This window comes from Bombina bombina, chromosome 4 (assembly GCF_027579735.1).
Source record: "Bombina bombina isolate aBomBom1 chromosome 4, aBomBom1.pri, whole genome shotgun sequence".
Lineage (NCBI taxonomy): Eukaryota > Metazoa > Chordata > Amphibia > Anura > Bombinatoridae > Bombina > Bombina bombina.
The window spans coordinates 493,679,542-493,703,857 of NC_069502.1; the positions used below are offsets into that span (position 1 = coordinate 493,679,542).

General features: G+C 35.8%; 1 protein-coding gene across 1 annotated transcript in view; it reads right to left on the bottom strand.

The window, feature by feature from the left end:
- LOC128656477 (collagen alpha-1(XXI) chain-like) overlaps positions 1–24,316 on the bottom strand; it is a 788,552-nt gene that overhangs the window by 64,322 nt on the left and 699,914 nt on the right. Inside the window, exon 19 of the mRNA XM_053710398.1 lies at positions 11,874–11,927. Coding sequence (XP_053566373.1) covers positions 11,874–11,927 — 54 coding nt within the window. The remainder of the gene's footprint in view (positions 1–11,873; positions 11,928–24,316) is intronic.

Consider the following 24,316-nt stretch of genomic DNA (forward strand, 5'->3'; position numbering starts at 1 on the left):
TTTCCAAGAATAATTTGGAAAACACAAACCTTAATCCAAAATCATATTTTCCTAAAGGGAATTCCCAACCTCATTTTGCATCTGGAGTTAATGTATTTTCCTTATTACTATTTCCATCTATTTTTTCCCATCCAACAACAGCAAAGATCAACTTTGCAATTTTTCTGGTTATTTATTTTAGCGGATTGCAAAAAAAGAGCATTTAGACACATACAGTATAATAAATATCAAAGGATGACAGAAATAGTCCAGCATGACTCAACAAATAAGGACCTCTGAAAATAACAATTATGGGCTAGATTACAAGTGGAGAGCTAACAGTTACGTGCAAGCGATAAGTAGTCTAATGTTAGTGTTTGAGAGTGCTGGGTTTTTTGTTTGTATTACAAGTTGAAAGTAAATTAAACGTGATCACTTGAGTGCAATTGAAGGTAACGCGAATCGGGTTAGTACGACCTTAGGGCTCTCATTAAAGGGACACTGAACCCAAATTTTTCTTTTGTGATTCAGATAGAGCATGCAATTTTAAACAACTTTCTAATTTACTCCTATTATCAAATTTTCTTCATTCTCTTGGCATCTTTATTTGAAATGCAAGAATGTAAGTTTAGATGCCGGCCCATTTTTGGTGAACAACCTGGGTTGTCCTTGCTGATTGGTGGATACATTTATCCACCAATAAAAAAAGTGCTATCCAGAGTCTGAACCAAAAAACCCTTATATGCCTTCTTTTTCAAATAAAGATATCAAAAGAATGAAGAAAAATTGATAATCGGAGTAAATTAGAAAGTTGCTTAAAATTGCATGCTCTATCTGAATCACAAAAGAAAAAAATTTGGGTTCAGTGTCCCTTTAACTGTTTCGCAAAACAAATATTTGTCACAAAACACATTGAAAATACATTACAAACTACAGTTACACTCATAATAACACTATCTAATAAAATTATTGAAAAAAATATTTTTTATAAGGGCTCTAACATATGACGTTTCAGGTGTTAGAAAAAAAGGCTTTAACATAGACATACATGTTTAAAGGTGGATATCTATCTATCTATAATATATATATATATATATATATATATATAATATATATATATATATATATATATATATATTTATATTTTGATATTTGTGTACATATGTATTTATATGTGTATGTATGTATTTACAGACAGATATATACATATAAACACATAAATACTTATGTATACATATATAGACATATATAATCTAAATAGATATTCCTATATATATATATATATATATATATATATATATATATATATATATATGTATATCTGTATATATATATACCTATATAGAATCATGTATATATATATATATATATATAAATAACATTTGTACCATATATATATATATATATATTGGAACACAGGAGAGCACTCTCACTTTGAAGATAAACCGCCAGGGTGCTAGTAAAAATTGAATAAAAGTAACAAAAACTGGCACTCACTGGCCTTTTAGAAAAAACACACTTTTTACTGTGAAAACAAAGTGACGTTTTGGGGACAAAGTATGGTAGATCTTAGGAAGGGGATAATTTGTCCCCGAAATGTAACTTTGTTTTCACAGTAAAATGTGTGTTTTTTCTAAAAGGCCAGCGAGTGCCAGTTTTTGTTACTTATATATATATATATATATATATATATATATATATATATATAGGAATAGATATATATTGTACCAAAATACCATCAGATATAGGTAGAAATATGTATTTATGAATAAATAGAACATAGGGGCCGAATAATTATTGTGCGAGCGGACATGATCTGATATTGCATATCATGTCCGCTGAACATCGATAAATGCTGACAGCTGGTGCAATGCCTCCCCCTGCAGATTTGCGGCCAATCGGGCACTAGCAGGGGGTGTCAAACAACCCGATCGTATTCGATCGGGTTGATTTCAGCCAATGTCTGTCCGCCGCCTCAGAGCAGGCAGACAGGATATGTAGCAGCGGTCTTTAGACCGCTGCTTCAAAACTTGTGTTCCTGGTGAGCCTGGGGGCTCGCCGGAAACACGGGGCATCAAGCTCCATACGGAGCTTGATGAATATGCCCCATAGTCAGCTATGTGAATACTCCTCAAATACCTCAAATACCTCTGGAATTCCGTAGCGTATTTGTGGCGAGGCTGATTTGCCTTAGTTATCAAAGGCTAGAGACCGTCAAAAGTAGAATTTTGTGATGTAAGCTTCGATCCACAAGTGCGGCACAATCTGACTACTTTTGCTAGTTATCAAAAAACTAGCAGGTACGCTCGGCACTTTTCCGGCCCAGCGTACCTGGTTTATAATCCGCCGCCCTGGAGGCGGCGGATCCCATAGGAATCAATGGGAGTCTGACCATAGCGAAAGTACAAGTTCGCTGCTGCCAGACATCCCATTGATTCCTATGGGAGATGTCTGCACCTAACACCCTAACATGTACCCCAAGTCTAAACACCCCTAATCTGTCCCCCCTACACCGCCGCAACTAAATAAAGTTATTACCCCCTAAACCGCCGCTCCCAGAGCCCACCGCCACTATAATAAACTGATTAACCCCTAAACCGCCGCATCCTGACCCCGCCGCAACTATAATAAATGTATTAACCCCTAAACCGCCGCTCCCAGACCCCGCCGCCACCTACATGATACCTATTAACCTATTATATTGTATTATATTGTATCTATCTTAGGATTTATTTTTATTTTATAGGTAACTTTCAATTTATTTTAACTAGGTACAATAGCTATTAAATAGTTATTAACTATTTAATAGCTACCTAGCTAAAATAAAGAGAAATTTACCTGTAAAATAAAAACTAACCTAAGTTACAATTACACCTAACACTACACTATACTTTAATAAATTATTCCTATTTAAAACTAAATACTTACCTGTAAAATAAACCCTAAGATAGCTACAATGTAATTAATAACTACATTGTAGCTATTTTAGGATTTATATTTATTTTACAGGTAACTTTGTATTTATTTTAGCTAGTTAGAATAGTTATTAAACAGTTATTAACTATTTAATAACTACCTAGCTAAAAGAAATACAAAATTACCTGTAAAATAAATCCTTACCTAAGTTACAATTAAACCTAACACTACACTATCATTACATTAATTAAATAAATTAACTACAAATAACTACAATTAAATACAATTACATAAACTAACTAAAGTACAAAAAATAAAAAAGCTAAGTTACAAAAAAAAGAAAGTTACAAATATTTAAAAAATATTACAACAATTTTAAGCTAATTACACCTAATCTAAGCCCCCTAATAAAATAACAAAGCCCCCAAAATAAAAAAATTCCCTACCCTATTCTACATTAAAAAAGTTCAAAGCTCTTTTACCTTACCAGCCCTTAAAAGTGCCTTTTGTGTGGCATGCCCCAAAGAAAACTGCTCTTTTGCCTGTAAAAGAAAAATACAACCCCCCCAACATTAAAACCCACCACCCACATACCCCTAATCTAACCCAAACCCCCCTTAAAATAACCTAACACTAATCCCCTGAAGATCATCCGCGTCGGCGGAATGAAGATGGATCCTGAAGAAAGAAGATTGAAGACCCCGCTTGGAAGATGACATCGCCCGGATAGAAGATTTCTTCAGCGCCGCTTGGAAGATGACATCGCCCGGATGGAAGACTTCTTCAGCGCCGCCTGGAGGATCACTTCATCGGATGGAAGACTTCTTCAGGGCCCCTTGGAGGATCACTTCTGCCGCTCCGGATCTCCTCTTCAGTTCCATCGGTGGCTCGGCTGAGTGAAGACGACTCAAGGTAGGATGATCTTCAGGGGATTAGTGTTAGGTTATTTTAAGGGGGGTTTGGGTTAGATTAGGGGTATGTGGGTGGTGGGTTTTAATGTTGGGGGGGTTGTATTTTTCTTTTACAGGCAAAAGAGCAGTTTTCTTTGGGGCATGCCCCACAAAAGGCCCTTTTAAGGGCTGGTAAGGCAAAACAGCTTTGAACTTTTTTAATGTAGAATAGGGTAGGGAATTTTTTTATTTGGGGGCTTTGTTATTTTATTAGGGGGCTTAGATTAGGTGTAATTATCTTAAAATTGTTGTAATATTTTTTAAATGTTTGTAACTTTTTTTTTTTGTAACTTAGCTTTTTTATTTTTGTACTTTAGTTTATGTAATTGTATTTAATTGTAGTTATTTGTAGTTAATTTATTTAATTAGTGTAATGATAGTGTAGTGTTAGGTTTAATTGTAACTTAGGTTAGGATTTATTTTACAGGTAATTTTGTATTTCTTTTAGCTAGGTAGTTATTAAATAGTTAATAACTATTTAATAACTATTCTAACTAGCTAAAATAAATACAAAGTTACCTGTAAAATAAATATAAATCCTAAAATAGCTACAATGCAATTATTAATTACATTGTAGCTATCTTAGGGTTTATTTTGCAGGTAAGTATTTAGTTTTAAATAGGAATAATTTATTTAATGATAGTGTAGTGTTAGGTGTAATTGTAACTTAGGTTAGTTTTTATTTTACAGGTACATTTCTCTTTATTTTAGCTAGTTAGCTATTAAATAGTTAATAACTATTTAATAGCTATTGTACCTAGTTAAAATAAATTGAAAGTTACCTATAAAATAAAAATAAATCCTAAGATAGCTACAATATAATTATAATTTATACTGTAGCTATATTAGGGTTTATTTTAAAGGTAAGTATTTAGTTTTAAATAGGATTAAATTAATTTAGTTAATAATAGAAATATTATTTAGATTTATTTAATTAATATTTAAGTTAGAGGGGGTGTTAGGGTTAGTGTTAGACTTTAGGGGTTAATAAATTTATTACAGTGGCGGCGGTGTAGTGGGGGGCAGGATAGGGGTTAATTTATGTATTATAGGTGGCGACGGTGTAGGGGGTAGCAGATTAGGGGTTAATAAATTTAATATAGGTTGCGGCGGGGTCCGGGAGCGGCGCTTTAGGGGTTAAACTATTTATTTAGTTGCGGTGAGGTGCGGGATCAGCAGGATAGGGGTTAATAACTTTATTATAGAGGGCGGCGGTATAGGGGGGGCAGGATAGGGGTTACTAAGTATAATGTAGGTTGCGGCGGTGTCCGGGAGCGGCGGTTTAGGGGTTAATACATTTATAAGAGTTGCGGCGGGGTCTAGTAGCGGCGGTTTAGGGGTTAGTAACTTTATTGAATTGCGGGGGGCAACTTATGTTATTAACCCCTATCCCGTGACTCCCCGACCCCGCCGCAACCTAAATAAACTTATTAACCCCTAAACCTCTGGCCTCTCACATTACCACCACTAACTAACCCTATTAACCCACACATTCAGATATAACTTAAAAATTGTATGCACCCTAAAATGAACAGGCACAGAAGTTTTTCCAGCTTTTGTTCTGTCTCAGCTGAGTGCATCTCTCTCTCTCTTTTTCTATTTATGCATATTGCTCTTGGGTCTCCCTAAGAATAAAAGGGGTAACCAGACGTGGACTCCTTGCACAAATGCCCTTAGAGAGATGCGACTGCACCTCACTGATGAGGCCCACAGAAGGCCGAAACGATCGTCTGGGGTTGTTGTTTCTCTTGTTCAGAGAACAATTGCCTGGTATTTCGGTGCTGGACTGTCATTGGGCAGGGTCAGACTGATATGCTACAGGATATTTTTTCTCTGTGAAGGGGCATAGTGTGCTAAAAGAGTATGCACCCTGAGTGGCACCCTAAAATGAACAGGCACGGAAGTTTTTCCAGCTTTTGTTCTGTCTCAGCTGAGTGCATCTCTCTCTCTTTTTATATTTGCACTATAAAAGTTCCATGAAAAAAAACGTCATTTTTACGAGTGCGGGACTGACATGTCATTACAGGCTAAAAGGCATGCGGTACAGATATACCGACAAGACTTGTAATTGCTGCGGTGCTGTTTTTACACTGAAATGACCATTTTTTCAGCGTTAAAACCCGATTGTTGTTAATAGCGTGGTCTCGCTGCTAGCAGTGCCTAGTTTGGGTCTACCTAGTTTTAGCTTTCAACAAAGAATACTAAGAGAACAAAGCAAATTTGATTATAAAAGTTAATTGGAAAGTTGTTAAAAAATGGAAGCACCATCTGTATCATAAAGGGCTTAATGACTATTCTTTTAAGCCTTTTGTGTAGGTTTTGTAATGCAAATATATTGCAACGTGTAAAAAAAATGCTACCCCGGAGGCATTACAGCCCAAACAATTCAATTTCCTTTAAATGTTAAGCCATTTGATTTTCCTCCTAAAACCTTAATTATGAATAGTAAAAAATACTTGGAAATTCACATTATTTATTTTACAATTTTACTTATAATTTAACTCTTACAATTGTGTTTTTACACTGCACCCGTAGAGGTTGGAGCACATACTCTAGACTACATAGCCCTCACACTACAACATGCTACAAAGCAATGGCTTGATCATTGTCATCTGCCTTTGAATGACCACAGCAGAGGAAATAAGGTAAAATATACTCAAGGTAGGTCCCTAGACTCTAAAAAACTATGCACATTTTTCTAAGAAAATGAAAGTTTAGTTGCTTTTAGAATGCAATGCTGCTACATACTATGCATATACGTTTACTATCCCTTTAAAGTAAAAATTGATGAAATGTAAAAATATTTAAGGTTTTATGATTTTTCGGATGAACTAATCACTCTTGAAGAGATTTAATATTTTTTAATTTTCTTCTATAGTGTTTCAATATTTACCCATACAGTTTTAAGGACCAATCATGACACCGTAGCCTTGGCATAGTGGCCGTAGGTGGTGCCAAAGAAGAGTTAGATGGACTAGGAGAGGGATTAGGGATGGATTAGGTGGCCTTAGGAGGGGTCAGGGAAGGGCTGAGTTGCCGGGGAAAGTGGTCAGGGGAGAGCTAACTGGCCTGGGAAGGATCAAGAAAATGCTGAGTGCTGCCTTGATGAATTGTTGCATGTTGTAGCAAGTCACAGAACGGGAGAATGGTAGGAGGGAATGTGGGACAGAGCTCCAGAAGAGGGATCATCCCACAAAATGAGGGATGGTTGGCAGCTCTGTTTATCCAATTGTTAATAGACATTAAAGCATGGACCACTAAAGACAAAATTAAACTTTCATGATTCAGATAGTGCACACAACTTTAAACAACTTTCCAATTCACATTATCTAAATATGCACCATCTTTTTATATGTAGACTTTCTAAGGCACCAGTTCCTACTGAGCATGTGCAAAAACTCACAGAATAAACATATATGGATTTTGTTATTGGTTGATGGTTGTCACATGATGCAGTGAGTAGGAAAGTAAAACTAACATTGAAATTTGACACCCACTAGCAGAGGGTGTCAATCAACCCAATCGTATAGGATTGGGCGGGTTGATGTCCGCAGCCTCAGAGGCAGTGGACAAGTTAAAACCGCTGCTTCTTAACTTATGTTTCCGGCGAGCCTGAAAGCTAGTGTGGAAACAGGGAGATCAGGGGCCATTCGGCCCTTCATAAATCATCCCCTATGTCTAAAGGGACATTCCAGCCAAAATTGGAATCCACATGGATGCATTTCAGTTTTGAACAGAAGCATTTTTTGTTATATACATGTACTAGCAAAAATGATCCTAATAAAAGCTATAGCTGTTTCAAAAGTGTATTTAAGTATGCGCCGTGCACCAGAATTTTAGACACAGCACTTGCTCAGAAAGCCTAAAGGTGCTTGTATTGTAACATCTGGTGATGACTCAATTTGTTAATTGCTGACATGATAAAAGCCCCACTTGTGCTATGAGCAGCTGCATCATTTAAATTGCTGGTGCACTGAGAATATCTAGCTATGCTTCACATGCACTTGCAGAGAAAAAAGTTAACACTAACAAAAGTGATAACTTTAACTAGACACACTTTTGCCAATACATGTATATTGCAAATATGTTTCCATACAAAGATGTAATTCATCTATGTGCATTTGAATTTTGACCAGAATGTCCCTTTAATATCCTTTTACCTGTGCAATGAGCCCTTCTCAAAACAGTCACACATAGAGCATCTGCAACTGTAAGGATAGTGGTAGCACAAAATGTTACAAAACATATATTAAAAAAAACGAAAGAAAGAAAATAAAACAGAACCCTCTATAAAACAGTTTATTCTAGCATATGCACAAAAGAAACACTGAGAGAAGTTCAAGAAAAATAAAGTAAATCAAAAAACAATTTACCTTTAAGATTTTAGATTATTACTTGCTACCAGTGGCAGTTCTAATCTATTGGAGTATTGTGAGTACTATGTATTCTCTTTCATTAACCCCTTCGCTAAAGGGAAATTCAGAAAAAAAGATGTCGAAAAGTACTGGAGACTTTTTTGCATTTTTGCTATCAATAAGTTTAAACAGAAATAGAGACCTTTTTTTTTTTTTAATTTACCTATGAAAATTATTAATTTTTTATTTTTGGGAGCTTTCAGTGAATAACCGTTTCAACTAGATATTTATTCATAGAATTCAGAAATATTTGTAAAACTACCCCAAAAAAGTAAAAAAAAAAGTAAAATAATACCCCATATATAAAAAGATTATCACATTCCACAAAAAACACCACAATCAGTCCTCCCTTACCGAATAAAGCCAGATCACAATCCAATGAGACCGCAGCACTCACCAAATCTTCATAATCCTCATGTTTATTGAGACACCAAGGTGAAAAAACAACACTTCTCTTGCTGCTATCTAATTGGACTGTGATTATGTTGACAGAGGTTTTGGTGTGGAGCACTTGACAGATTTTCACCGCTTGTAGATATCTTTTGTGCTTTACTCTTTTGAATTGTTCATATAAAGGCAGATGCCTGCAGCCCAGAATCAGCAAGTCTTAGTTGTCACTTAGCAACTGAGACTGCAAAGACTGAGAATAGGTCCGATGTAGATCTACGTTATGCGGTATGCTGGGACTTGCACTGTGTGACATAGATGTATGTCATATTGGGTGAAGGGGTTAAAGAGACATGAAACCCAAAATGTTAGTTAATGATTCAGATAGAGAATGCACTGTAAACAGCTTTCCAGTTTACTTCTAATATCACATTTGCTTCATTCTCCTGATATCCTTTATTGAAGAAGCAGCAAAGCACTACTGGGAGGTAGGTGGACACATCTGTAAAATCAATGATAAGAGGCATATATATATATATATATATATATATATACAGGCACCAATTAGAAGCTAGTTCCTAGCAGTCCACGGATGCTCCTGAGACTACCTAGGTATAGTTTACAACAAAGATACCAAGAGAATGAAGTAAAGTTTGCATTGATGTTATCAATGGCTTATACAAATATGGGAAATCAAAGCGCTGTGAATATGCAACTAACAATCATTCTGACATCAGCATTGTTTTAACTTAATGAGAATCAGAGAACACAAACATAGAGGCGCATTATGCCAAACTGCCATGTTTATCTTTAGGTGTTTCTAATATTAATTCTGGACAGTGAACAACTTGGAAACAGTAATCAGGAAGTGGGAATTCAGAGTTCTCTGTTTTATGATAATTAAAATCACCCCCTGGCGTTTTCCACATTGGTTGTATTCTCAGCCATATGTTCCACAGCAAAATGGAACTGATGATTTTAATGTTTCAGTAATAACAGATCATAGTATCATAAATTGTACATTCTGAAGTATCCCTTTATTTGCAACTGCCATTAAAACAAAAAATAAGATAATTATACGTTTGGGAAACATGGCTCATTTGTTGTTTTAATAAAGTTAAGATTCTAATTTTAGCAAGCATTGATTTAATCCTAATCTTAGCAAGCATACATTTAATCCTAATCTTAGCAAGCATACATTTAATCCTAATCTTAGCAAGCATACATTTAATCCTAATCTTAGCAAGCATACATTTAATCCTAATCTTAGCAAGCATACATTTAATCCTAATCTTAGCAAGCATACATTTAATCCTAATATTAGCAAGCATTGATTTAATCCTAATCTTAGCAAGCATACATTTAATCCTAATCTTAGCAAGCATACATTTAATCCTAATCTTAGCAAGCATACATTTAATCCTAATCTTAGCAAGCATACATTTAATCCTAATCTTAGCAAGCATACATTTAATCCTAATCTTAGCAAGCATACATTTAATCCTAATCTTAGCAAGCATACATTTAATCCTAATCTTAGCAAGCATACATTTAATCCTAATATTAGCAAGCATTGATTTAATCCTAATCTTAGCAAGCATACATTTAATCCTAATCTTAGCAAGCATACATTTAATCCTAATCTTAGCAAGCATACATTTAATCCTAATATTAGCAAGCATTAATTTAATCCTAATTTTAGCAAGCATACATTTAATCCTAATATTAGCAAGCATTAATTTAATCCTAATTTTAGCAAGCATACATTTAATCCTAATATTAGCAAGCATTAATTTAATCCTAATTTTAGCAAGCATACATTTAATCCTAATATTAGCAAGCATTAATTTAATCCTAATTTTAGCAAGCATACATTTAATCCTAATATTAGCAAGCATTAATTTAATCCTAATTTTAGCAAGCATACATTTAATCCTAATATTAGCAAGCATTAATTTAATCCTAATTTTAGCAAGCATTCATTTAATCCTAATCTTAGCAAGCATTAATTTAATCTTAATCTTAGCAAGCATTAATTTAATATTAGCAATCATTAATTTAATCTTAATTTAAACAAGCATTCATTTAATCTTAATCTTAGCAAGCATTAATTTAATTTTAACCTTAGCAAGCATTAATTTAATCCTAATCTTAGCAAGCATTAATTTAATTTTAGCAAACATTAATTTAATCTTAGCAAGCATTAATTTAATCTTAATTTTAGCAAGCATTAATTTAATCCTAGTTTTAGCAAGCATTAATTTAATCTTAATCTTAGCAAGCAATAATTTAATTTTAGCAAGCATTAATTTAATCCTAATCTTAGCAAGCATTAATTTAATCTTAGCAAGCATTAATTTAATCCTAATCTTAGCAAGCATTAATTTAATTTTAGCAAGCATTAATTTAATCCTAATCTTAGCAAGCATTAATTTAATTTTAGCAAGCATTAATTTAATCTTAATCTTAGCAAGCATTAATTTAATCTTAATCTTAGCAGACATTAATTTAATCCTAATTTTAGCAAATTTAATCTTAATCTTAGCAAGCATTCATTTTAATTTTAGCAAGCATTCATTTAATCCTAATCTTAGCAAGCATCAATTTAATTTTAGCAAGCATTAATTTAATCCTAATTTTAGCAAGCATTAATTTAATCTTAATCTTAGCAAGCATTCATTTAATCCTAATTTTATCAAGCATTAATTTAATTTTAGCAAGCATTAATTTAATCCTAATCTTAGCAAGCATTAATTTAATTTTAGCAAGCATTAATTTAATCTTAATCTTAGCAAGTATTAATTTAATCCTAATTTTAGCAAATATTAATTTAATCTTAGCAAGCATTAATTTAATCTTAAACTTAGCAAGCATTAATTTAATTTAGCAAGCATTAATTTAATCTTAATCTTAGCAAGCATTAATTTAATCCCAATCTTAGCAAACATTTATTTAATCTTAGCAAGCATTAATTTAATCTTAATCTTAGCAAGCATTAATTTAATCGTAATTTTAGCAAGCATTAATTTAATCCTAATCTTAGCAAGCATTAATGTAATCTTAATTTTAGGAAGCATTAATTTAATCCTAATTTTAGCAAGCATTAATTTAATCTTAATCTTAGCAAGCATTAATTTAATCATAATCTTAGCAAGCATTAATTTAATCTTAATCTTAGCAAGCATTAATTCAACTTTAAACAAAATCAAGTTTTTGATAAACATACAGGTACTCCGGGAGGTCCTCGAGGACCTGGTTGACCAGGAGATCCCATTTCACCCTAGGTAAAAATAGAGATTGAAATATTAGTTTATTTTTAATAAATCAGCAGACTTTTATTTTATCATCATTATAAAAATCACATCAAGAGGGCTCACTTCTGTAACTTTGTAAATGTTTTTTTACATTAATTCATTAAACTTGTTTTATGCTTAAACACACTAACAGCCAATCGGAATTAAGGTAAGAAAAATATGATTGGCTGATTCAATCAGCCAATCAGATTGAAGTTTAATCCGATTGGCTAATCCAATTAGCCAATCGTATTGACCTTGCATTCTATTGGCTGATCGGAACAGTCAATAGAAAGCGAGGTCAATCCGATTGGCTGGTTGGATCATCCAATCGGATTGAACTTCAATCTGATTGGCTGATTGAATCAGCCAATCAGATTTTTCTTACCTTAATTCTGATTGGCTGATAGAATCCTATCAGCCAATCTGAATTCGAGGGACGCCATCTTGGATGACATCCCTTAAAGGAACCATCCTTCGTCGTTAGTCCGTCGGTTGAAGAGGATGGCTCCGCGTCGGCTGGCTGGAAGATGGCTCCGCTCCTCTCCAGATGGATGAAGATAGAAGACCCCGCTTGGATGAAGACTTCTACCAGATGGAGGACCTCTTCTTACCCCACTTGGATGAAGACTTCTACCGGATGGAGGACATCTTCTTGCCCCGCTTGGATAAAGACTTCTACCGGATGGAGGACATCTTCTTGCTCTGCTTTAATGAAGAATTCGGCTCGGCTGAGTGAAGACGACTCAAGGTAGGGAGATCTTCAGGGGGTTAGTGTTAGGTTTATTTAAGGGGGGTTTGGGTGGGTTAGGGTATTGTTTTTTATTTACAGGTAAAAGAGCTGTTTACTTTGGGGCAATGCCCCGCAAAAGGCCCTTTTAAGGGCTGGTAAAAGAGCTGATTCCTTTTTAATTTAGAATAGGGTAGGGCATTTTATTATTTTGGGGGGCTTTTTTATTTTATTAGGAGGCTTAGATTAGGTGTAATTAGTTTAAACTTCTTGTAATTTTTTTATTTTCTGTAATTTAGTGGGGTTTTTTGTATTATAGATTAGTTTATTTAATTGTATTTTAGTTTAGCTAATTGTAGGTAATTTAGTTAATTAATATATTGATAGTGTAGTGTTAGGTGTATTTGAAACTTAGGTTAGGATTTATTTTACAGGTAATTTTGTAATTATTTTAACTAGGTAGCTATTAAATAGTTATTAACTATTTAATAGCTATTGTACCTAGTTAAAATAAATACAAAGTTGTCTGTAAAACAAATATAAATCCTAAAATAGCTACAATGTAACTAATAGTTATATTGTAGCTATATTAGGGTTTATTTTATAGGTATTTAGTTTTAAATAGGAAAAATTGATTTAATGATAGTAAATTTATTTAGATTAATTTAAATGATATTTATGTTAGGGGGTGTTAGGGTTAGACTTAGGTTTAGAGGTTAATACATTTATTATAGTAGAGGCGACGTTGCAGGCGGGAGATTAGGGGTTAATATTTGTAGGTAGGTGGCGGCGATGTTAGGGAGGGAAGATTAGGGGTTAATAAAATTTATTATAGTGTTTGCGAGGTGGGAGTGTGGTGGTTTAGGGGTTAATACATTTATTATAGTGGCGGCGATGTCCAGTCGGCAGATTAGGGGTTAATTAGTGTAGGTAGGTGATGGCGACGTTGGGGGGGGCAGATTAGGGGTTAATAAATATAATGTAGGTGTCTGCAATGTTAGGGGCAGTAGATTAGGGGTTCATAGGTATAATGTAGGTTGCGGCGGTGTCCGGAGCGGCAGATTAGGGGTTAATAATATAATGTAGGTGTCAGCAATAGCGGGGGTGGCAGATTAGGGGTGAATAAGTGTAAGGTTAGGGGTGTTTAGATTCGGGATTCATGTTAGGGTGTTAGGTGTAGACTTAGAGAGTGTTTCCTCATAGGAAACAATGGGGCTGCGTTAGGAGGTGAACGCTGCTTTTTTGCAGGTGTTAGTTTTTTTTTTCAGCCAGCTCAGCCCCATTGTTTCCTATGGGGATATCTTGCACGAGCACATTTTTCCAGCTTACCGCTACCGTAGGCAACGCTGGTATTAAGGGTTGAAGTGGAGCTAAATTATGCTCTACGCTCCCTTTTCTGAGGATAACGCAGCCATTCAGACAAATCTAAATACCAGCGTTGTCTTAAGTGTGCGCTGGAAAAAAAAGCAGCGTTAGCACCGTGATTCTTTACCGACAAAACTCTAAATCTAGGCGTAAATGTTTATGTACCTTAAATACATCTCTTAAAATATTATAAGCTGAATGTTTAGGAAGTCTATATAAATGTTTTCTATTTTAACATAGAATTAATACTATACTAGTGTTTGGTCTCAAATTGTACAATTTTAATTGTAGTAAATGGGATATATATGCTGACCAGAGAAGTTTATTAATGCAAGAAATTAAAGTATATTTAATGAACACTTTGAGATGAGGTATTTGGACTGTTAGCAATGTTGATGGTGAGACTGCAATTGTGGTTGCCTGCTGCCACCTAAGGGATTAAAAATGCTATGACAGCCAAATGGATTGACTACTAGAACACATGCAAATCCAAATGAACCAATGAAAGGGACAAGCTCAGAGGGCCAATGGAAAGACAGCTCTGTTAAGGGCCTATTGAATTTATCACCAATGATTAGAATAAGAAAAGGGGGGTATATCACATGATATAACCTCATGCAAAGGGAGAGGGAAAAAAGGTATTTTTGTCTGATAACTTTTGACTAAAAACTTTGCTGCCATTTTTGGGGACACAGTCACTATTAACAAAACCTGGGACTAACTTTTTGATCCATATTGCAATACCTTTCTTCATCTGAGGTGACCTGAATCTACTTAGAAACGCTGGGAGATTTAATATGGTTCATGTGGTGATGTATGAGTGTTCTATATTTTTAATATTTTTGACAAAGGTATTCTAAGACTATAGTCAGATTGCAGCTACATAGATATATTTTAGGATTTACCATATTGTAGATAAATAATAATTTATTCCAGCTCAGATAAATTGGCATATAAATTGGCTGTTTGCATTAATAATATATATATATATATATATATATATATATATATATATATATATATATAAATTCTGGTGTTTTAATTAGTAATATAGAATCATTTGTGGGCTAAGTAGCTGTAAGTTAACAATTCCATACCTTGGTATCTCATTGTGATATTTTAATGCAACTCTGATTTGAAAGATTATTGTGAATAAGGTAATTTGTAAAGGTATATTTTTATGTTCTTTGTATAGAATATTATAACAGCATAAGTGTGGATCATTTGATTCATAATCTGGTTTCTATAAATATAATTCAATGTGTTTATAACTTTAACTAATATAAAGAATTTAGGAATAAAATATTGGTTTAAATTGTTTTGTATATGCATTTTATTGGGGGTTTGTTTTAAAGAATAATTATTAAATAAATTGTATTATAACCCGGCCATATACTGACACTATATATAGGTATATATATATTGTACCAAAATACCACAATACATATGTAGAAATGGGTATTTATAAATAAATATAACATATTCTGATATGTGAAGAACATTGGAATGGGAAATATTCAGATATTCATGTCGGGTTAGTGCACTTGAAAATATGCGATTGGGTTTGCAAGTACGGTGTTCATTTGTTTTACATTTTTACTCTATTAACTTCTATAGGGGAATACATTAAAGCTATTGCAATATTTGAAGTTCAGATTTTTGCGTGCATTGGGTTAGTGCCCGAGCAAAAACATTTTACTTTAATTTGTAATATAAGTGCTACCCAATTCACGCAAAAAAGGGTACTTCTAGCTGTGATAGAACAAAGAGAGGAAAAATGGATAGCAAGAGAGCACTCAAAAGTATCGATTATGGAGACTATATCATGGTGCGAATTATCCAAGACGGGTGGATAATAAAACTTAGCGTTTAATAAGTAAAATTAAAAATTATAACAAACAGTGTGGTGTATTAAAACTTAGACTAAAACTCTTAATAGAGAAAGAGCTGGTGTGCCCAGGGAATAATGTTACTATTATATAATGAGTCACCGTGTATAGTAACACCAAAAACTGATAAGATACATATATCTGGCCGAGGAGGGAAATTCTGACTTATGTACACCCAAATCTGCTCGTGGATTGCGCTGTAAAAATTATCATGAAAGAGGATAAACCTCAGACACATTGACTAGCGCTAATGCAATACTGGAGCGATGTAGATAGTCAGAGTCCCTCATGAAACGATTATTTATATCAGCAAATAGATGGCTAGTCCAGTGTGTAAGTAACCAATTTCAAATGTTATATACTGAGATAATAGAGCACATATGTCAGGCCACTATGCCCAGATGGTATTATAACCAATGTCATAAGGTCAGGATATTCACTAGCATCAAGCGGATGAAGTACACATAAGTGGCCAAATAAGGAATCTCTGGTTGATCTGCACCCAAACCTGCTCGCGGATTGCACAAAACTGCTATCTAAAAAGAGGATAAACCTCACACAGATTAACTCTTCCTAGTGCAATACTGGAGCGGTGTAAATCAGTCAGAGTCCTTAATTCTAAAGGTTATATACTGAGATAATAGAGCACATATGACAGGCTACTATGCCCAGATAGTATTATAACCAATATCATAAGATCAAAAAATTTACTAGCATCAAGCGGATAAAATACATATAAGTAGCCGGATATTGAATCTCTGGCTGATGTGCACCCAAACCTGCTTGCGGATTGCACAATGTTACTATATAAAAAGAGGATAAACCTCACACAAATTAACTCTCCCTAGTGCAATACTGGAGTAGTGTAAATCAGTCAGAGTCCTTAATGATAAATGACAACAGATTAGTAACTATACCAGTGTGTGAATAACCTATTCACTATGAGCAATAAATATGGATTACTGCAACCAGCTCTTAGGACAAGCGCCTGATGCGCATTTCGCCAAACAATGGGTTTCTCAAAGGCTAACCCGACTTGGGTTATCACATGTCATTTCACTGAGCGTATTGCGTATTAACGCACAGTGAAATGACATGTGATAATTATGTTAGTGTATTTAACATTATACGCTCAGTGAAATGACATGTGACAATTATGTCCGTGAACTTGTAGTTATTATGTATCAGGGCAAACTACTGATATAATAATTAAGGGATAAGTTGCCTCTGATCGATTTTCAATATACATCTATCAGCTGTGACCCGAGTTTCCTTTCATTATGCCCTATAGTACTCTATGACGGAAATCTAGTATTATTATGATATGTGACAAGTACTATTAGAACTATCATGTTGCGGCGTGTTGTGAAACGCCCCCTTTCTTGCCGAGCATTTGGGTCATGTGACTTGCATCTATCCAATGATAGAAGGACAAATACTATTGGCTCATGCTTGGGGTGTGTAAGAATCCACACCCCTGATTGGCTCTTGACCTCTATATAAGCGGTGAGGCTTCCCCAAATCGGGTTAGCCTTTGAAAAAGCCATTGTTTGGCGAAATGCGCATCAGGCGCTTGTCTTAAGAGCTGATTGCCGTTCTCCATATTTATTGCTTATAGTGAATAGGTAGTTCACACACTGGTATAGTTACTAATCTGTTGACATTTATCATTAAGGACTCTGACTGATTTACACCGCTCCAGTATTGCATTAGGAAGAGTTAATCTGTGTGAGGTTTATCCTCTTTTTAGATAGCAATTTTGTGCAATCCGCAAGCAGGTTTGGGTGCACATCAGCCAGAGATTCCTTATTTGGCCACTTATGTGTACTTCATCCGCTTGATGCTAGTGAATATCCTGACCTTATGACATTGGTTATAATACTATCTGGGCATAGTGGTCTGACATATGTGCTCTATTATCTCAGTATATAACCTTTGAAATTGGTTACTTACACACTGGACTAGCCATCTATTTGCTGATATAAATAATCGTTTCATGAGGGACTCTGACTATCTACATCGCTCCAGTATTGCATTAGCTCTAGTTAATGTGTGTGAGGTTTATCCTCTTTCATGATAATTTTTAAAGTGCAATCCGCAAGCAGATTTGGGTATACATCAGTCAGAATTTCCCTACTTGGCCAGATATATGTATCTTATCAGTTTTTGGTGTTACTATACACGGTGACTCATTATATAATAGTAACATTATTCCCTGGGCACACCAGCTCTTTCTCTATTAAGAGTTTTAGTCTAAGTTTTAATACACCACACTGTTTGTTATACTTTTTAATTTTACTTATTATACGCTAAGTTTTATTATCCACCCGTCTTGGATAATTCTCACCATGATATAGTCTCCATAATCGATACTTTTGAGTGCTCTGTGCTATCCATTTTTCCTCTTATTATTCTATCTATTATTATTAGGATAGTGATCACCCCCCAATATATATATGAATTTGGGTACGATTACCCAATAATGTCACAAACTTTTGTGACAATATAGTATTGTATTTATTTGTATGGGGTCTAAATATTAACTGATATTCCTTCCCTCCTTTACAACATACCATACTTCTAGCTGAGTTAGCACACAAGTGGGTGCATTAAATACCGCCCTACTTGTAATCTGTCCCTAAATACATTTTATGCACGCCCCTCTAATAATGGGTTCTACCATTTTGGTACCAAGGATACACTGCAGGTATCTAAATGATTCGAGGGAGGTGAGGAATAACCTGAATACTCTAACACATTACTAGAGCATTTTATTATCACACTTCATTGGGGGAATGATAAATACATAAAGTACATTTTTTAGTGAAATAATCAAATACTGTAGCAAATCAGATTGTTTGACTTTTGCACTAAAATCTCCCTTTAAGCTTATTTTCAGTATCATGGATTGGCATATGTTACTTGAAAATAGCACACAAAGTAGCTATAGTAATTATCAGCACAAGCTAGTAATTATTTTGTTCCTTGAATAAAAGAAGCTTTGTATGATCATAAATCTGTAATTATTTATATAGAATTTCAGTTGCAATGCAGAGCAGATCATAGTATTATAATCTGTAATGTTTTAACTATAAGTCAGCACAATATGCTATAATTTTCCAGTTTTGCTTAATTATCTCAATATACTTTTTAAAAAAAATTTGACGGGAAAAAGTAGAATGGTTTTCAACCACTTTGGCAACATAGTGACCCAACGCCAGAAGCGGAACAAAGACTAGTTTGGTTTAAAAGAAAAATAAACAGAAAGCACATGCAGTTTAGAACTACCACAGATGGAAATAAGAATCTGGCAGAAGAGAAGCACAGAGAAGCAATTGTTTTCAGTCTTGAGCCTTAAATAGATAATTAGGGGTATACTGGGATAAGCCATTATCTTAATCAGTAAATCAATTATTTGAAACACACTATATGAAGTCCCTAATTTCAATAAGAATTCTACATATTATTAACACTAGGGAGAATATCAAGCCACAAAAATGTACCTACTATAACAGAAATATAGCAACAACATGTTTTTTTATATCGATTCCATTTTTCTAGCTCTATCTCTTATTTAGCATCAGCACGACATCTGTGTATCTATCTGCTATGTAAGCACTTTCTTATAGCTTTTGCAATGACCAGCAGAGTAAGGGGCTTCTGACCTTAGCTGCAGTAAGCTATACAGGCACCAGGGCTACTGCCTTGTAAATATGCTATTTTTCAAACCTGCCCAGCTGTAATAAACTAACTGCACTAACTCAAGCTTAACTTACACTCCTGCAACCTATCGCCTAGATTTAGAGTTCTGCGTTAGCCGTCAAAACCAGCATTAGGGGCTGGTTTTGGGCTACCGCTGGTATTTAGAGTCAGTCAGGAAAGGGCCTAACTCTCACTTTGCAGCCACAACTTTTCCATACCGCAGATCCCCCTACGCCATTTGCGTATCCTATCTTTTCAATGGGATCTTTCTAACGCCGGTATTTAGAGTCTTGGCTGAAGTGAGCGTTACAAATCTAACGACAAGACTCCAGCCGCAGAGAAAAGCCAGGAGTTAAGAGCTTTCTGGGCTAACGCCGGTTCATAAAGCTCTTAACTACTGTGCTCTAAAGTACACTAACATCCATAAACTACCTATGTACCCCTAAACCGAGGTCCCCCCACATCACCGCCACTCTATTAAATTTTTTTAACCCCTAATCTGCTGCCCCTAACACCGTCGACCCCTATATTATATTTATTAACCCCTAATCTGCCACCCCAAATGTTGCCGCCACCTACCTACACTTATTAACCCCTAATCTGCCGACCGGACCTCACCGCTACTATAATAAAGTTATTAACCCCTAATCCGCCTCACTCCTGCCTCAAAAACCCTATAATAAATAGTATTAACCCCTAATCTGCCCTCCCTAACATCACCGACACCTAACTTCAAGTATTAACCCCTAATCTGCCGACCGGACCTCGCCGCTACTCTAATAAATGTATTAACCCCTAAAGCTAAGTCTAACCCTAACCCTAACACCCCCCTAAGTTAAATATAATTTTTATCTAACTAAATAAATTAACTCTTATTAAATAAATTATTCCTATTTAAAGCTAAATACTTACCTGTAAAATAAACCCTAATATAGCTAGATTAGGGGTTAATACTTGAAGTTAGGTATCGGTGATGTTAGGGAGGGCAGATTAGGGGTTAATACTATTTATTATAGGGTTTTGAGGCGGGAGTGAGGCGGATTAGGGGTTAATAATTTTATTATAGTAGCGGTGAGGTCCAGTCGGCAGATTAGGGGTTAATAAGTATAGGTAGATGGCGGCGACGTTGTGGGTGGCAGATTAGGGGTTAATAAATATAATATAGGGGTTGGCGGTGTTAGGGGCAGCAGATTAGGGGTACATAGTTAGGGGTACATAGGGATAACGTAGGTTGCGGCGGTGTACGGAGCGGCAGATTAGGGGTTAATAGTATAATGCAGGGGTCAGCGATAGCCGGGGCGGCAGATTAGGGTTTAATAAGTGTAAGGTTAGGGGTGTTTAGACTCGGGGTACATGTTAGGGTGTTAGGTGCAGACTTAGGAAGTGTTTCCCCATAGGAAACAATGGGGCTGCGTTAGGAGCTAAACGCTGCTTTTTTGCAGGTGTTAGGTTTTTTTCCAGCTCAAACGGCCCCATTGTTTCCTATGGGGGAATCGTGCACGAGCACGTTTTTGAAGCTGGCCGCGTCCGTAAGGTATTTAGAGTTGCAGTGGCGGTAAATTATGCTATACGCTCCCTTTTTGGAGCCAAACGCAGCCCTTCTGTGAACTCTAAATACCAGCGTTATTTAAAAGGTGCGGGGGAAAAAAAGCATGCGTAGCTAATGCACCCCTTTGGCCGCAGAACTCTAAATCTAGGCGTCTGTGACCCTGCACACTGTATCCAAATCCTCTGTGGCAAAACCACTAACATCTAGGAAACATCATCCATACTCCCCCAAAAAATGCACCAAAACACCTAGGTTACTTTAAAGGGACAATCAACACTAAAATTGTTATGGTTTAGAAGGTTAGATAACGCCTTTACTACCCATTCCCCAGCTTTGCACAACCAACATTGTTATATTAATTTACTTATAACATTCAAACCTCTAAATTTCTGCCTGTTTCTAAGCCACTATAGACAGTCTCTTATCACATTCTTTTTTTATTTGCTTTTTTATTTTATTCTCACAACAGGAGACTGCTAGTTCATATGGGACATATAGTTAACATTGTGCTCACGCCTTTGTGTTCTGCACAATGCAGCTAAAATGCAAGTCAATAGAGGCTTAGATTCAAGGTAATCACGGAGGTTAAAAGTATATTAATATAACCATATTGGCTGTGCAAAACTGGGGAATGGGTAATAAACAGATTTTCTATCTTTTAAAACAATAAAAAATTTTTAGTTGACTGTCCCTTTAATATGCAGCATAAACACATCTTTACAAGCTTAGGAAGAAAGGTATATTGTGTTGCAAAAGAAAAGAAAAAATATTTAAACCTTAAAGGGCTATAATAGTTGAAATATTCTATCCTCTTATCCATTAGCACATATACGGCTAGATTTAGAGTTTGGCGTTAGCCGTCAAAACCAGCGTTAGAGGCTCCTAACGCTGGTTTTGGGCTACCGCTGGTATTTAGAGTCGTGTAGGTAAGGGTCTAACGCTCACTTTCCAGCTATGACTTTTCCATACCGCAGATCTCCCTACGCCATTTGCGTATCCTATCTTTTCAATGGGATCTTTCTAACGCCGGTATTTAGAGTCTTGGCTGAAGTGAGCGTTAGAAATCTACCGACAAAACTCCAGCCGCAGAGAAAGCCAGGAGTTAAGAGCTTTCTGGGCTAACGCCGATTCATAAAGCTATTAACTACTGTGCTCTAAAGTACACTAACACCCATAAACTACCTATGTACCCCTAAACCCAGGCCCCCCACATCACCGCCACTCTATTACATTTTTTTAACCCCTAATCTGCCGACCGCACACCGCCGCCACCTACTTTATACTTATGTACCCCTAATCTGCTGCCCCTAACACCGCTGACCCGTATATTATATTTATTAACCCCTAATCTGCCGCCCCCAACGTTGCTGCTTCCTTACCTACAATTATTAACCCCTAATCTGCCGACCGAACCTCACCGCTACACTATTAAATTTATTAACCCCTAAAGCTAAGTCTAACCCTAACACTAACACCCCCCTAAATTACATATAATTTTTATCTAACGAAATAAATTAACTCTTATTAAATAAATTAATCCTAATTAAAGCTAAATACTTACCTGTAAAATAAACCCTAATATAGCTACAATATAAATTATAATTATATTGTAGCTATTTTAGGATTAATATTTATTTTACAGGCAACTTTGTATTTATTTTAACCAGGTACAATAGCTATTAAATAGTTAATAACTATTTAATAGCTACCTAGTTAAAATAATTACAAAATTACCTGTAAAATAAATCCTAACCTAAGTTACAATTAAACCTAACACTACACTATCAATAAATAATTACATAAAATACCTATAAATAAATACAAATAAATAAACTAACTAAAGTACAAAAAATAAAAAAAAGAACTAAGTTACAAAAAATAATAAAATAATTTACAAACATTATAAAAATATTACAACAGTTTAAAGCTAATTACACCTACTCTAAGCCCCCTAATAAAATAACAAAGCCCCCAAAAATAAAAAAAATGCCCTACCCTATTCTAAAATACAAATAGAAAAGCTTTTTTACCTTACCAGCCCTTAAAAGGGCCTTTTGCGGGGCATGCCCCAAAGAAAACAGCTCTTTTGCCTGAAAAAAAAAACATACAATACCCCCCTCCAACATTACAACCCACCACCCACATACCCCTAATCTAACCCAAACCCCCCTTAAATAAACCTAACACTAAGCCCCTGAAGATCATCCTACCTTATCTTCACCACGCCGGGTATCACCGATCGGTCCAGAGGAGGCTCTGAAATCTTCATCCAAGCCCAAGCAGGGGCTGAAGACATCCATCATCCGGCTGAAGAAGTCCATCATCGCGCTGAAGTCTTGATCCAAGCGGGGGCTGAAGACATCCATCATCCGGCTGAAGAGGTCCATCATCGGGCTGAAGTCTTCTATCAAGCGGCATCTTCAATCTTCTTTCTTCCGGAGCCATCTTCTTCCAGCCGACGCGGATCCATCCTCTTCTACCGACGCCTACTTGCCGAATGACGGTTCCTTTAAATGACGTCATCCAAGATGGCGTCCCTCGAATTCCGATTGGCTGATAGGATTCTATCAGCCAATAGGAATTAAGGTAGGAAAATTCTGAATCAGCCAATCGGATTGAACTTGAATCTAATTGGCTGATTCCATCAGCCAATCAGAATTTTCCTGCCTTAATTCTGATAGGCTGATAGAATCCTATCAGCCAATCGGAATTCGAGGGACGCCATCTTGGATGACGTCCCTTAAAGGAACCGTCATTCATCAAAAAGTCATCGGCCAGGATGGATGTTCCGCGTCGGCCGGATGAAGATGGATCCGGAAGAAAGAAGATTTAAGATGCCGCTTGATAGAAGACTTCAGCCGAATCATGGACCTATTCAGCTCCCGCTTGGATCAAGACTTCAGCCAGATCATGGACCTCTTCAGCCCCCGCTTGGGCCAAGACTTCAGCCGGATCATGGACATCTTCAGCCCCCGCTTGGGCTTGGAGGAAGACTTCGGAGCCTGGACGGATCGATGATACCCGGCTTGGTGAAGACAAGGTAGGGAGATCTTCAGGGGCTTAGTGTTAGGTTTATTTAAAGGGGGTTTGGGTTGGATTAGGGGTATGTGGGTGGTGGGTTTTAATGTTGGGGGGGTATTG